General features: G+C 34.4%; 1 protein-coding gene across 1 annotated transcript in view; it reads right to left on the bottom strand.

Moving 5' to 3' along the window:
* Positions 1-14,036, bottom strand: part of LOC150089757 (protein RCC2 homolog) — a 236,311-nt gene that overhangs the window by 121,357 nt on the left and 100,918 nt on the right. The window contains exon 5 of the mRNA XM_090368784.1: positions 7,768-7,856. Coding sequence (XP_090224910.1) covers positions 7,768-7,856 — 89 coding nt within the window. The remainder of the gene's footprint in view (positions 1-7,767; positions 7,857-14,036) is intronic.

The following is a 14,036-nucleotide window of genomic DNA, read 5'->3' as shown; positions in this document are numbered from 1 at the left end:
AACCCCACTACATTATGGGGGACTTCGATGCTATGGGTGGAAAGAGACAAAACAGTGCGGAAAGGAGAACTATAGGAAATTCTGGAATTGGTGAAAGAAATGAAAGAGGCAAGCTTGTGGAATTTGCAGAATCTCAAGGAATGTCAGTAAGGAACAATTTTTTCAAGAAAAGGGTGAACATAAAGTGGACATGAATAGCCCAATGTGTTAACAAATAATGAAATTGACTTCATCCGCACTAACAGAAGATATGTTGTGAATGATGTTACCATCCCGAACAAGGTAAATGTTGGAAGTGATCACAGAATGGTAAGATGCACACTTGATATATATGTAAGAAAAGAAAGAAAAAAACTGACTTCAGTAAATAATATGAAGGTCTTTGAGATAACAGAAGAGGAGAAAAAGCAGTATGTACTGGACCTTAAGAACAAGTTTGAGCTTCTGCAGACTGTTCAGGACCAAGATATTGACGAGGAATACGGCAACTTTCTGAAAGTGATAAAGTTATTTTTTTATTTATTAATAAAAAAAAAAAAGTTATTTTTTTATTTATCCACTGTTTTTTCTTAACTGTGCTGCAGTAAGATACCAAAGAAATATGTTTACTTTGTGTACTATATGCAGATGTGATCAAACATTTGCAAATAAATAAGCATAAGACCAACATGCAGCACGTAAAAAGAAATGTAAAAATTGATATAACATTTCATGAAGTTGATAATGGCATGCATACTGAATGCATAGTCACACTGTCTGTCTACCTGTCCCTTTCCTATACTTTGCCTTGTGTTGACTTCTGCGTTATTGTCATATAGTCTTTCTGTACTTATAACGGCTGCTATTTCAAAAGTGAAATCAAATTTTTAGGCTGATCAAGGGCACAGTGTGTGCATAAAGTGACTTCCAATGCAAATATAGAGGCATATGAAGTGTGGCAATAAAGTTCCCGGACTTGTGCAATAAAAAGAACACAAATGAGGTCAAAACTGATTTTATTTTCATTCAAAGTATCACCACCTGACTGAATGAACTTATTACATCATTCTAAAATTTATGAAAAGTCAGTGAAGGCATCCAAATAGATGATGTTCAGTTTGGCATTTGCATTTTTCTTTATGTCTTAAACATCCCGAAATCCCATTTCTTTGATGGCAGTTTTCATCCTGGGAAAGGGGAAGAAGTCTGCTGGTGTTAGATTGGGAGAGTAGGGTGGATGGTTGATTTGTACAATGTCATGTTTTGTCAGAAATATACAATAAGTGCAGAACGAGCAATGGCATTGCCATGCAACAAGAACCATCTGCCTTTCTCTCAAAATTGCGGCCTCAGCTGGGAAATGCACTTCAATGGTCATTGAAGCACCTGTATATAGAATGCAGCATTGACTCTCTCCCCTTCAGGTACAAATTCCTTGTGAATCACAGCCTGTTTGTCGAAAAACGTGATCAGCAGTCTTGATCCTGGACTTCTTTAAACAAAATGTTTTGGGATTTGGTGATGATTTTGAGGTCCACTGCATGCTCTGATGCTTCATCTCTGGGTCATACTGAAACAATCGACACTCATCTCCAGGAAATTAGGATTATCTTGACAAGTCTGGATGAAGTCTTCACACGATTCAGTGCTTCTGCTCATCCGTGAGGCTGCACAGCACAAATTTTGCACAGACCTTCCTTTCCCCAAATCTTCATGCAGAATTTGACAAATTGTCTTCTTACTCATAGCCACCATTCTGAGGGTCAGACGATGGCACAATTTCCAAAAAACTTTTATAACCTGGTCCTCATTTCAAGAGGTTGACGGATGCCCATTTCTTGAGTCATTGTGAACATCCTCACGTCTGTCTTTGAACTGTTAATACCATTCAGACACACTGAGAAGACACTATAGTATTTCTCAAAGAATTATTGTTAAGATGATGAAATATTAGAAAAACATATAAATTATTTTAAGTAGAATTTATCAAGCTAAAAAGTTAGGTTACAGAAATTTCAGCAGTGTGCACATTTTAGGTGTGTGATATAGCCCTAAAATCACACATTGTTAAGTTGGATTTTGTATTAGAGTAAGAGTATACAAGGACGTACATGACTTGGCATTTCTATAACAGCATTTTTTAGACATATTTATTTCATTCTGTTGTTCAATATATACATATTTTTTTTACATAAAGTTTTATCTATTGCCATTAGTGTCCACATGGCATGCCCTTTTCATATTCATCCTTCTCAAATCCTCTTGTCATATCATTCAGTGACCACACATTTGTCTAAGCTCAATTCCCAATACCTGTTATCTGGACTAGTAGTACTGTCAAGTTTGAAAGAACACTCACGTGAACATTGATGCAAAAAAAAAAAAAAAAACATTTTACTCCTCAGCTATCTGTTTAGAGTCATCACTAATGTTACTGAAGCTATCCTATATGGGCCAGTAGAATTTTCATACCTGTATATATCTATATTTTGCAAGAGGCCTCCATAGCCGAGTGGTCAGGAGCGTGAGTGCAATAGCAAACACTCTTTGAGAGGACTGGGGTATAAGCCCCTGACTGCCGAATACAGACCAGCTGAACTAAAGACTGGACCAGCGTGGCAATTATGGTCCAATCCCTCAACATAAATTGTTGAGGAGGTCTCAACCCTGCAGTGGATTGACAGTGGCTACAGATACCTTTATTATTATTTATATTCTGCAACTTCATCAATCAAAAAAATAAATATATCTGTTCTTACTGTTGACCTGTCTTTCCCAATTTATGCGTCATTTCAGTACAAGTCAGCCTTTCATGTGACATAGTTTTTGTGTTCTTAACTTTGTGGTGGATGGATAATCAAAAATCTAGATATGAGTTATAACCAAGTTGCTGTTTTCACAGAAAATTTACCAATAAGCTTTGACTAAACCACATTTTTCTACAAGCTACATTCAGTGTCTTGCTATTTCACAACCCCAAGATCTTCCCTTAAAAGTCTGAGCAAGACACCATTTGTTAACACTTTTCCTAAACAAAGATCTTCCCAAGTTTCTGTTCACCTTTTCCTCTTGTCAGTCTACCTTTAGATTCCTTCCCCTGATGCCTGGTTTTGGTTGGCTTGCTTTTATTTCATGTGGGAGAATGTCTAAGCAGTGCCATTTTTAATCACACACAAAAAAAAAAAAAAAAAAACCATGGTGGACATTCAACTTATCCACCCTTTTTTTCTCACAGGTAGTGATTATAATACCCATCGATGAATCCAGAAGAAAAACAAAAGATTTCCCGCATATATGTATCCCACATGTCCCAGGCATCAGCAAAATATAGCAAAAGCAGCCAGAATACAAAGAGTAGCCACCTTCTTCGGCAGCTCATCTTTCCTTAAACAAAAGCTCAAATTACCAGAAAATAATCCAAGCGGGCCAATATACCACATAAGGTGCAACTATGGAGATGTATACATTGGAGAATCCTATAGGCATCTTCAGTCAAGACTCAAAGAACACAGGAATAATGCCTTCCAATGTGGCGCTCTCTTGGAATTCAAAGACAGATCTGTACTCACAAAGGATCAAAACTACAAAAGAATCTTTAAGGAAGCTTTTTTTATTAAGCTCTTCCGCAACCTTCCATTAACAAAAAACAGGGATCAAATTTTGATAGCCTATATTTCAACATTTTCAAAACAATAAAAAAGGAAACAAAGAAATGGCTATGTTCTGTACCTGACACCCATAACATGTAATACTATGTGGTAAACAGCAGAACAGCATTGGGCCCTTTGAGACAGTATGCCACCCAGATCTGCCAACCCACACTGGATCAGCGTGGCAGATTATGGTCCATTTCCATTAACATGAATCGTTGAGAAGGCTTCTATCCTGCAGTGGGTTGATGATGGCTGCAGTTTACCTTTATCTTTCTTTTACAGCAAGCCCCTGTCACATACGAGTAAAACAAATGAGTTGACTTTTTTATCAATCATTTTAGTAATTTTTGAAAGAAAATCATACAGTACTTTTGATATATATCTGGTTTACAAATTAATCCCATTTCTTACTCCATGGGCATGCCATTGGCAGTAAATGCATTTATGGGCCAATGAAAACCCTATTACACCTCTTGTAAGGAATAATTTTATCACTCACCTATAATAGGCATGTGAGGATGATGCAGGGGGAAAATTTAGAAACATTCTGGACATAAAAAGATTCATACACTGTTACATTCACAGAAATGAACAGTGCAGTGTGTTCAAGGAATTTTTAACAATATATTTTCCACTGACCTCTACTGAATATTCATGAAGAACAATTCCTCCTCTTTCTCCAAGTTAGAGAGTTGATTTAAAGAAACATTTTTTAAACAACATGAAACTTACACATAGAAAATTTGGTACTGGATATTCCTATGTTGTGTTCATGTTCTCCTAAATCAATTTCCTGGATTGATGTTTTAGGTATGGATAGTACTTATTTTGTAGATTCAAACCTGCTTGATTATTTCTTATATGTACAGCTTAAGGAGAATACTTACAGAAGAAACCAAAAATAGCTGACAAACTAAAGAAAAAATTTAATCTGCTGTGATCAACAACAATAAAGAAATTCTTACTGAGGTAATGGTCACTTTAGACCATTTTTGCAACAATGTCCACTAAAAGTTTTCAAATACTGAAAATAAAACTTGCAAAATTTCCCACATCTGCTAAGTTCTGTGACAGAAAATTCAATTCTTTATGCCAGTGGTGTCCAACCTTTTCCCATACAGGGGTCATATTCATACCTTGTTACATGTAAAGAAGTTTCTATTTTCATGCTATAGTTTTTATTTTCAGGCTATATATAAAAAATGCAAATTTCCAACACTCATGTGCAACAAATCTAGGTCAGTGATTTATTTTTTAGACTTTATTAAAATTATAAAAATATGACTTACGTTTTTTTTAAAAAATCTTTCTTCTTTCTTTTAAAAAAAAAAAAAAAAAGCTTACTTTTGCTTTTAGATGCTCACTTTAGAAAATTTACAACCTGAAAAGGATCACTGCTTTTCAATATTAAGGTGAATAAATAAATATAATGATATACATAAAATTTAAACAATTTGAAAATTTTTTTAAGTACAATACACAATAACATTTACTGAACAAAACTTAACATTTAATGAGATAATCAAGGCTCGATATTTTTAGATAACTGTTCAAAATTAGGTTGAAAATTTGCAATTCTCATTACGGAATGAAATTGCTCATCTGTTATTTTCTCTTTTAAATATTTATTTGATTTCATGCGTGAAAAAATTTTCTTGCAAACATATGTTGATCCGAACAAAATAGCCATTTTCATGGCTGTGGGGGCCATATAAAAATTACTCACAGACCATATCCAGCCCTCAGGCCGTAGGTTGGACACCACTGCTTTATGTCATATATTTCAGTAATATGCACAAATTTACATTGGAACTTTTTTTTTTTTTTTTTTGGAACATGATGTTTTCAAAAATATATTCATCTTTTGTCAATTTTCATAACACGCTGCATTACCATTTCAGAAGTGAGTTATATGAAATGCACAGTGTGTTTCTTCCCATGAAATTTAACAAATTCATAAAAATGAAAATTTGTATAAAATGCATTAAAATATCAATTTTTGTTCTTATTTTTGACTTGGTTGTCCAATATTACAGTGAAATATATCATAAGAGAAATTGGAATTAAAAAAAAAAAACCTGGAAAAGAATTTCAGAAATAATCATAAAAAAATCTGTTAAATAACACATTTTTAGTTAACTTAATTTTGTGATATCCACAATCTATTTATATACCATTTTATTCAATTTCATCAGCTTCTGGATCTCAATTCAGAGAATACAGATAAAAAAGACACAACAAGGGATTACCACGATCTCTTCAACCTTCTCCACCAATTTTAAAATATATTTTCATGCTGAAATCTATTACAAACTGTGTTTACAATTACTTAGGAACTCAGATAAGAGATGGCAGCAATTACTGGAAAAGTTTAACAGCTTTATAATTTATTTGACATGACGATGAAAAACATAAGTGGTCTTACCAAGAAAGGCTTAAGTTCTGCAAATTGCAGCGTCTGGAGACTAGGCACCTGTGAGGTGATCTGATTGAGGTGTATAAGGCCTTGAATGGGTTGAGCAGGCTCAATTCTGATGGGATTCTTCCTATTTTTCAGATTACGAACCTGAGGAGGCATAAATTCAAATTGAGGAAAGACAGTTATAGAATAGATGTGCGGAAATTTGTCTTAAGCCAGTGGGTATTTGATTGCCGGAACAAACTTCCATCGTCTGTTGTTGTGGAAGCTGACAGCTTAAATAAATTCAAGGAGGAACTGGTCAAACGTTTAGAGGGAATGGATGTGTGAAATGGTTTTTTTTTTTTTTTTTTTGGCTGATGTTACCTAAGCTTACTTTCTTGCATCATATGCCTCTACTACTACTACTACTAATACAACCACATTAAAAGAAAGAGAAAATATAACCAATAATTTAAATATTGGAAATTGAGAAACCATGAAATAATGAAATTTTAAATGCCAAAAAGGTCTGAGAGAGAATGAAATATCCCACAATTTAAACAGTAAAACCATAAGCTAAAAATGATTCGAAAACAGTGTGAATGGATATGACAAAAGCAAGAAGAATATACCAATATACCATGGAAAGAATAATTTAGAAAATTTAATAATGCCAAAATGATAATAATAATAATAATAAAATAAGTAAATAAATAATTCTGGCTACAAAGATGATAGATCTGCAAAACATGAAAGTGAACAAGAGTCTAAAAACGTAAAGCGTCACAATAATAATCTAGTAGTATGAAAAGAAAATGAAAGATGAAAAAGATTGTCAGTCATTAAAATATCTTCTACAGAAAGCTGCTAGATCCATAACTGACAAGTAGCATTTCAAAAAACAGGAAACCAAGAACCAATGCAATTTATTTTAACGGCTACAACTTTTATACTTCTAAAATACCATAATGAAAACTAAAACCAATTACTCTAACATAAGAAGAATAAAGAGTGCAAACTGCAATTGAATATAAAATTTATTGAAGTATGTATAAATACTAAGCTTGGAGTGAGTGAAGTTAACTAGTGTAACCTTTCCATGGTACATTCTACTTGCTTCTACCATCTCCATTCCCACTACATTTGGATTCGTGCAATTTTTAGCATTTTTTTTATATTATTATTATTGAAATTTGTGATATTTCACTCGCACATGAATCTTCAGCTAGTCTCTGGTGGCATCTAAATTTATCCCCTTAAGTTTTAAAATTTTTGGCTTTTGTCCTTTTACATCTAAAATTCGTTATTTCATGTTTTTAGTACTTTTATTTTATATTATTTCCACCATCATTGGTGACACCTTTCTTTTCCTTTAATTTCTACACACACACACACACACACACACACACACACACACACACACACACACACACACACACAGGGTTAAATAGATTAATACTGGTTTTCCATTGGTGTCTACGAAGGAAAAAAAAAAAAGGTAAAAAGTTTTTTTGGAGCCACCTTTCATGATAAATATAAATAAATTATGTATGATGTTTCAGTCACTAGTACACCAGTGCCGATTTAATAAAACCACAGACTTGAAATATCTCCTAACAGGGTCCAGTGTTCTGATGAAATGAATATTAGATATTGTTCACAAATTCTATATATATATTATTTTATCTTTTTATAAAAATCAGATAAGGGATGTACCTCAAAAGCATAACTTACTCTGGTTGGGATACTTAGTGCAGTATTTTGAGATCCATTTCCACACTGGCCCATTTTGTTGTCTCCACAGCTATATACAATGCCTCGATCTACAAGTGGGTTATTTAAAATAGATCCTATGTCATTAGAGTTTCCTTCATTCATTTTCATTTCTTTATCAAAGAAATTGACACTCCAAACATTGACAGGAAGTTGAAAACAAAAGATAACATCAATTAAATTCAAATGATATACTCCTTACAGAGCCAGTAATATTTAGACATTTACGTTTTGGGGAAATTCTACAAGAATCAAGTCCAATTCTGCTCAATTGATCATGGTGGAACACCTCAAACTCAAATAATGACACAGCCTCAGATTAAAGGCAGATCATGTGATGACAAGTGCAGTGTGTGTATATATATGTGTGTGTGTGTATATATATATATATAAACACTGTAAAATGCTTACAGCTATTACAAGATGAAATCAGTTTTGACTATTAAAGAGCTTTTTTAACTAAAATAAAAAATCAATTAAAAGCACTAAACAAGAAAAAAAGAAGTGGATTTTTACAAAAACAAGTCAGAAACATGTACTGTGAAAGCCCAGTATAGATGATATTCTTAAAATATTGCTAATTAAAAGAAATAGTCGGCTAAAAGTTCTTCTAAACTGGAAATCAGAATTAATTAAACTTCTGATTTTAAAGAGAGAATGATTAAAAATTTTCACAGAAGTGAGAACAGTGAAGAGGGAGAAGGAGAGAGAGAGAGAGAAAAAAAAAAAAAAAAACACAGAACAGGCAAGGACCACAATGTTCTAATTTTCTTAGAAAATTGAATGTCAAGTAATAACAGCAAAAAACACTTATTTATTATGATATACCAAATTGTTATTAACAAAACGAGTAAAATTTCAGAAATAAAATATATAGTTCTTTCAAATATCTTTCCATATACAAATGTGAACCAAGTGGATGAAATACGTTGGTAGAACACAGGACGAGTCATGTCAACTTATTGAGTCATATGTCAACTTTGTACAATTTAAATCTCAAAGTAAATTTAATGTCCACATTACTTTAGTAATACTAATATTATATTTACATGATGTTATTTACAACATGCAAATGAAGTGTTTAACCTGTTTTCAGTAAACTGTATTTCATCTTGGTAAACTGACATTAGCCTCACTTTATACATGTAAAGCATACTTAATTGAAAAACAGTAAATTACTTTTTTTATATTAAAAAAAAAAAAAAAAATCACGAAATAATTTAAAATAGGAGAGATGAATTGTACACAACTTACAAAAATACTGCAAGAAAAGACAGGTCTTCTTTTGGGCTATTCTGGGCAACTGACTGCAGAGATGAGGGCAGAAAAGAAGAGACTGTGAATAGTGCAGGAGAGCTTCTGTGGATGATTCTGTCAGTTCAGTGTTGGCATTTGAGGTGAGTGGATGCGCTTAGTCAGGGTTCCTCAGTTAAGTGGTTTACTTTTGGATAGTGCTTTTAAATATTTGATTTATTTAGATATTGTTGGATTATTTTGTTATAGGTTTTCCTGTAACAGTTTGATTTTAATAATATTATAGATATAATTTTTTAAAGTTAACTTTCATTGATATTTATTTAACTTTATAATGGTAGTTACGAGATCTGCTTTAAACACGTCACAGGGTATCGTGACTCACACAGAAATAGCCGATGGTGATTTATGGGTGAGTAATGATTTAATCCGTTGTGGAACCTGTGGAATGTTTTCCAAGGTCGACCTGGTGACTAATCCTACCTCACCTGGGGATTCTTTTCTTTGTGATCGATGTAAGGAGTGCACCGATCTTAAATTACAATTTGGTGCACTGATGGAACAATTTAAGTCACTGAAAAAACAGGTGCTTGCCCTCGAGAATAATGCATCTGGGAGCTCGTCAGGGACTCAAGACTCCAGCAATCTACCAAGTGATGCACACCCGATTTGGGCCTCAAAACAGAAAAACCAAGTGGAAAAGGACATTGTTTTATTAGGAGACTCCATTGTCAGGGAAACGGGGAATATTTTTTGTAATAAGAATAGGTGGAGTAGAACCAGGGTATATCTGCCGGGAGCAACTATTGATGATGTCACCAACAGATTGTCAGATTTTAAAAGGGGTAAAGAGAATATTATTATTCATATGGGGACTAATGATATTAAACATACACGATCTGACGATTTGTTGGAAAAATACAGGACCATGCTGAGGAAATGTCGCGAGCTAGGCCATAATGTCTATGTGTCTGCAATTCTGCCCAGACACAATAGGAGGGATTATATGTTAAGAGCCTTGTGGATTAACTCAAGACTTGAAGGAATCTGCAAGGCTTCAGGAGGGAAATTTCTATCAGCATGGCCCACACTTGTAGGTAAAAGGAATTTGTTTTGTAGAGATGGGATACACTTAAACAAACGTGGTGCAAAAGTTTTTGCCAGTATTATTGAGGATACCTTAAAGGTTCAGGGAAACTGCTAGTTAGGGGGGATGTGGGTAATACTGACACACGTTTATCCGATAATATTGGTCAAAGTAACTCTTGCACATACCTTAAGAGTTTGTATCTGTTACCCCAACTGGACGTATTATCTAGATGTTCCGGGGGCAGAAATGTTTCACGTGAGCAGGTAGCTAATATCAGGGAAGAGAGCCTAAAAAACTTCAAGGGTTGTTAAATATACAAGAACAGTAAGTTTTAATTGTTTATACAGTAACGTTAGAAGTGTCGTCAATAAAATGAGCGAATTCGAACTGCTGGTTAAAACAAGTAACGTGGACATAATAGGGCTTACAGAAACGTGGTGCCACCCGTAAATTGGGGATGATGAGTTTAAGTACGGCTTGTATAATGTATTTAGGAAGGATAGGGTAGATAGAAAGGGTGGTGGGGTAATGCTTCTTATCAGAAGCAGCCTGAGTGCAACGATAGCTTTCCTGGATTCAGACATTTCACATGCTAGTATAGAGTCTGTATGGTGTGAGATAGTTGAAAACAAAGGTATAATGCGAGTAGGAGTAATCTACAGGCCAGGTGATTGTGAAGATTATGACAAAAGCCTCTACATGCAAATGGAATGGGCAAGTAAGCGTCAATGCCTTATTATGGGTGATTTAAATTTGCCTCTAATTGATTGGAGGCAATGATCAAGGGTGGAATTCAGGATCATTTGGATCAAATTGAAATTCTCAAGGATACTCAGCATGGTTTTGTAAAGGGAAAATCATGTTTAACAAATCTGGTTCGCTATTTCGAAAGGGTCACTCACGAACTGGATTTAGGGAATAATTTCGATATTATTCAGCAAAGCTTTTGATTCAGTCCCATATGAGCGGTTGCTTTATAAGGTTGGAATCACTGGGAAAATCCTTAGATGGATAGAAGGATGGCTTCAGGGCAGGAGGCAGAGGGTTGTGATAAATGGCTATTCCCCAGATTGGGTTGATGTAAGAAGGGGGTTCCCCAAGGATCAGCTAGGACCACTGTTGTTTTTAATTTTCATAAACGACATTGATGAAGGGATAGAGGGCATGATGTCTAAATTTGTAGATGATGTTAAAATTGGCAGAGTAGTTAATGATCACTGTCAAGCTGAGCTTCTTCAGAGAGACCTAGATAGACTTCAGGAATAGTCAGAAAAATGGCAGCTATGCTTTAATTCAACAAAGTGTACGGAAACAGTAATCCCAAAATAACTTATTCACTTGGTGGAGTTCATCTAAACCCAGTACTGGAGGAAAGGGACTTGGGTGTTACGATACGGTCAGACATGAAATTCTCTGAGCATTGTAAACAGGTTGCAAGGAAGACCCATGGTGTCCTATCGATGATCTATCGAACTTTTGCAAGTAGAGATAGGGTCGTGATAATCCCATTATATAAGGCTTATGTTGGACCACACTTGGAATACTGTGGTCAAGTATGGAGACTGCACCTAAAGAAAGACATCAAGCTTCTTGAAAGGGTGCAAAGACGGGTAACTCGCCTGGTGAGATCGGCAAAAGGGCGTGCTCATGAAGAAAGACTTCGAATATGTGGGTTGCAGAGTATTGTAAATGATCTTTTATTACAGTTTTTAGCATTCCGCAATAGTTTATTGTAAATATTTTTGTGTAAAGATTGTAGTCATATTAAATTTTATTCAATGGTCGGTGTATGAATTTATATATTTTTAGACATGCTGAAAGTCACTCTTCCAATATTCAGATCTCCTGATTTTTTCTCAATTTGGAATGTATGGAAATATTTTTTATCCAAGACTTCCCTTTTCTATAATCAACTGCCACATCAGCAAAGTTACCATCAAAACAGAATGGCTAGCCCTTTTCAAACTTGTGATAACATTCACTCCTATTTGTCTACACCAGAAATAACTGGATCCAGCCCACAACTCTCTCTCTCTCTGTGAACAGGAGTTTGCCTTCCTCATCATCAGGAATTTTCACCCCAGAAATTTCTTGGGTCAGTAACATAATACAGTAGAGGTCATGCTGACAATGGGCTCCCATCCAGACAGAAAGTGGATTGCTAACAAGGAGTCTGTGGTTCTATATTAACAAACTGCACTCCCCCCCCCCCACCATTTTATTCTTTATTTGTGTATTCTACTGATACTGCAAGAAAAGACAGGTCTTCTTTTGGAAGACCTTTCTTTTCTTGCACAACACCAGGTAGTGCAGATCCCACCAGTCTTTTAATGCAAATTTTTTTGTTGTTAGATGGCCCACCAATAACCCTTTCAGGGTTATGCTGTTAACAGCTGCAACATATGAATTTTACATTTTACAAAAAATTGCCATTTTAAGGTGCTGGACCCCACCAGTGGGTAAAAAATGTTTTTAATTTTTTTTCAAAACTAAATTTTTATTTCAATTTTTTTGTTATATCTACATAAGGTTATGTGTGATTGTTTTGTAGTGTAGTCTGTTATGAACGTGGCAAAAGAAGCAACTGTTTATGACCCAACCTTCTTTCAGTTGGATGAGGAGAGTAATGTTTAAACTTAATGAATATCTTGGATTTTTGCCATCCTAAACATAACTGAACTTGACAATATGACAATTCACAGTTTCTCCATAAAGTCAAATATACTGAGTCGCAATGAACTAATTCTGAATGCCGAGATTTGAAGCATCCCTCCCTCCCTCCGAGACCTATGGACTATAATAATTAGGTATGTGGGTAAAACTTAACCACAGTAAGTCCTTAATGAAGACCAAGAATACAAAACTTACATTTTGTATAGAACATTCATAATGAACAGTTAATATAAATTTACATGAAAAAAATTCATAAATTAATATTAAAAATTCATATATACAGGTGACCCCCGCTTAACGCTGATAATTGGTTCCGTAATAACAGAGCGCTAAGTGAATCCGCGCTAAGCGAGTGCCACATTCCCATAAGGTAACATATGTATTTTTGAGTTGCGGTTGGTGCCATAGGATATTTCCTAATCAAGAATAAACGGTAGTGAAAAGATGCACAAATGTCGGTCAAAATATTTAATATTCAAATATTTGTACATATAAAATATTCTGCATTACATACGTATATAATTTTGTAGTAACTACTTACGTATCAAAATTAAACATAAAATTCCAATTAAAATCATGAATTTAATTGATCTAAATTGATTTAATTTAATTGATGAATTTAATCAAGAAAAATGTGTCGATTTTGGGTTGAACTTTGGCCCTCTTCCAAATAAGCTAAAAGGGGTATTAATTTTAAATCCCCCGCAGCGTTACCACTCAACAATAAAGTCAACCGATCCTTCGCCACTTTGAAACCTGGCATGTTTTTTTCTTCTTTACCTGGCATGTTTTTTTTTTTTTTCTTTCAATATGAAACTTCTTTTAGGCATTCGTTTCCACAAAAGTCCTGCTTCATCTATGTTAAAAACTTTGTTGAGAAGTATAATACATAATACCCCTCTTCAATAATTTTAACAAGTTCTTTTTTGAAAGTTTCGGCTCCTTAATCTGCACTTGCGGCTTCTCCTTGGATTTTAAATCTATTCAACCAGCCCTTACTAGTTTTAAATAATTCCACATTTTTTTTTTTTTTTTTGGGTGAGTTTTCTTCAGATCATTATATTGGCTAATCTCTCTCTCTTTTAATAATATTAACCGAATTCTGCATTGGATATTATCTTCAATAAAATTAGTTAAAGTCTTTCCATTTCAATCCTAATAGCCAGCCTAGCCCTAGTTGCTTGCAGTGGAACAGTTATCTTTCCTGCTGCTA

The sequence above is a fragment of the Mastigoproctus giganteus genome, chromosome 2, assembly GCF_048544385.1.
Source record: "Mastigoproctus giganteus isolate SK-2022 chromosome 2, ASM4854438v1, whole genome shotgun sequence".
Classification (NCBI taxonomy): domain Eukaryota; kingdom Metazoa; phylum Arthropoda; class Arachnida; order Uropygi; family Thelyphonidae; genus Mastigoproctus; species Mastigoproctus giganteus.
The sequence above is the reverse complement of the archived record's forward strand: the minus strand, read 5'-3'. Positions and strand labels throughout refer to the sequence as shown.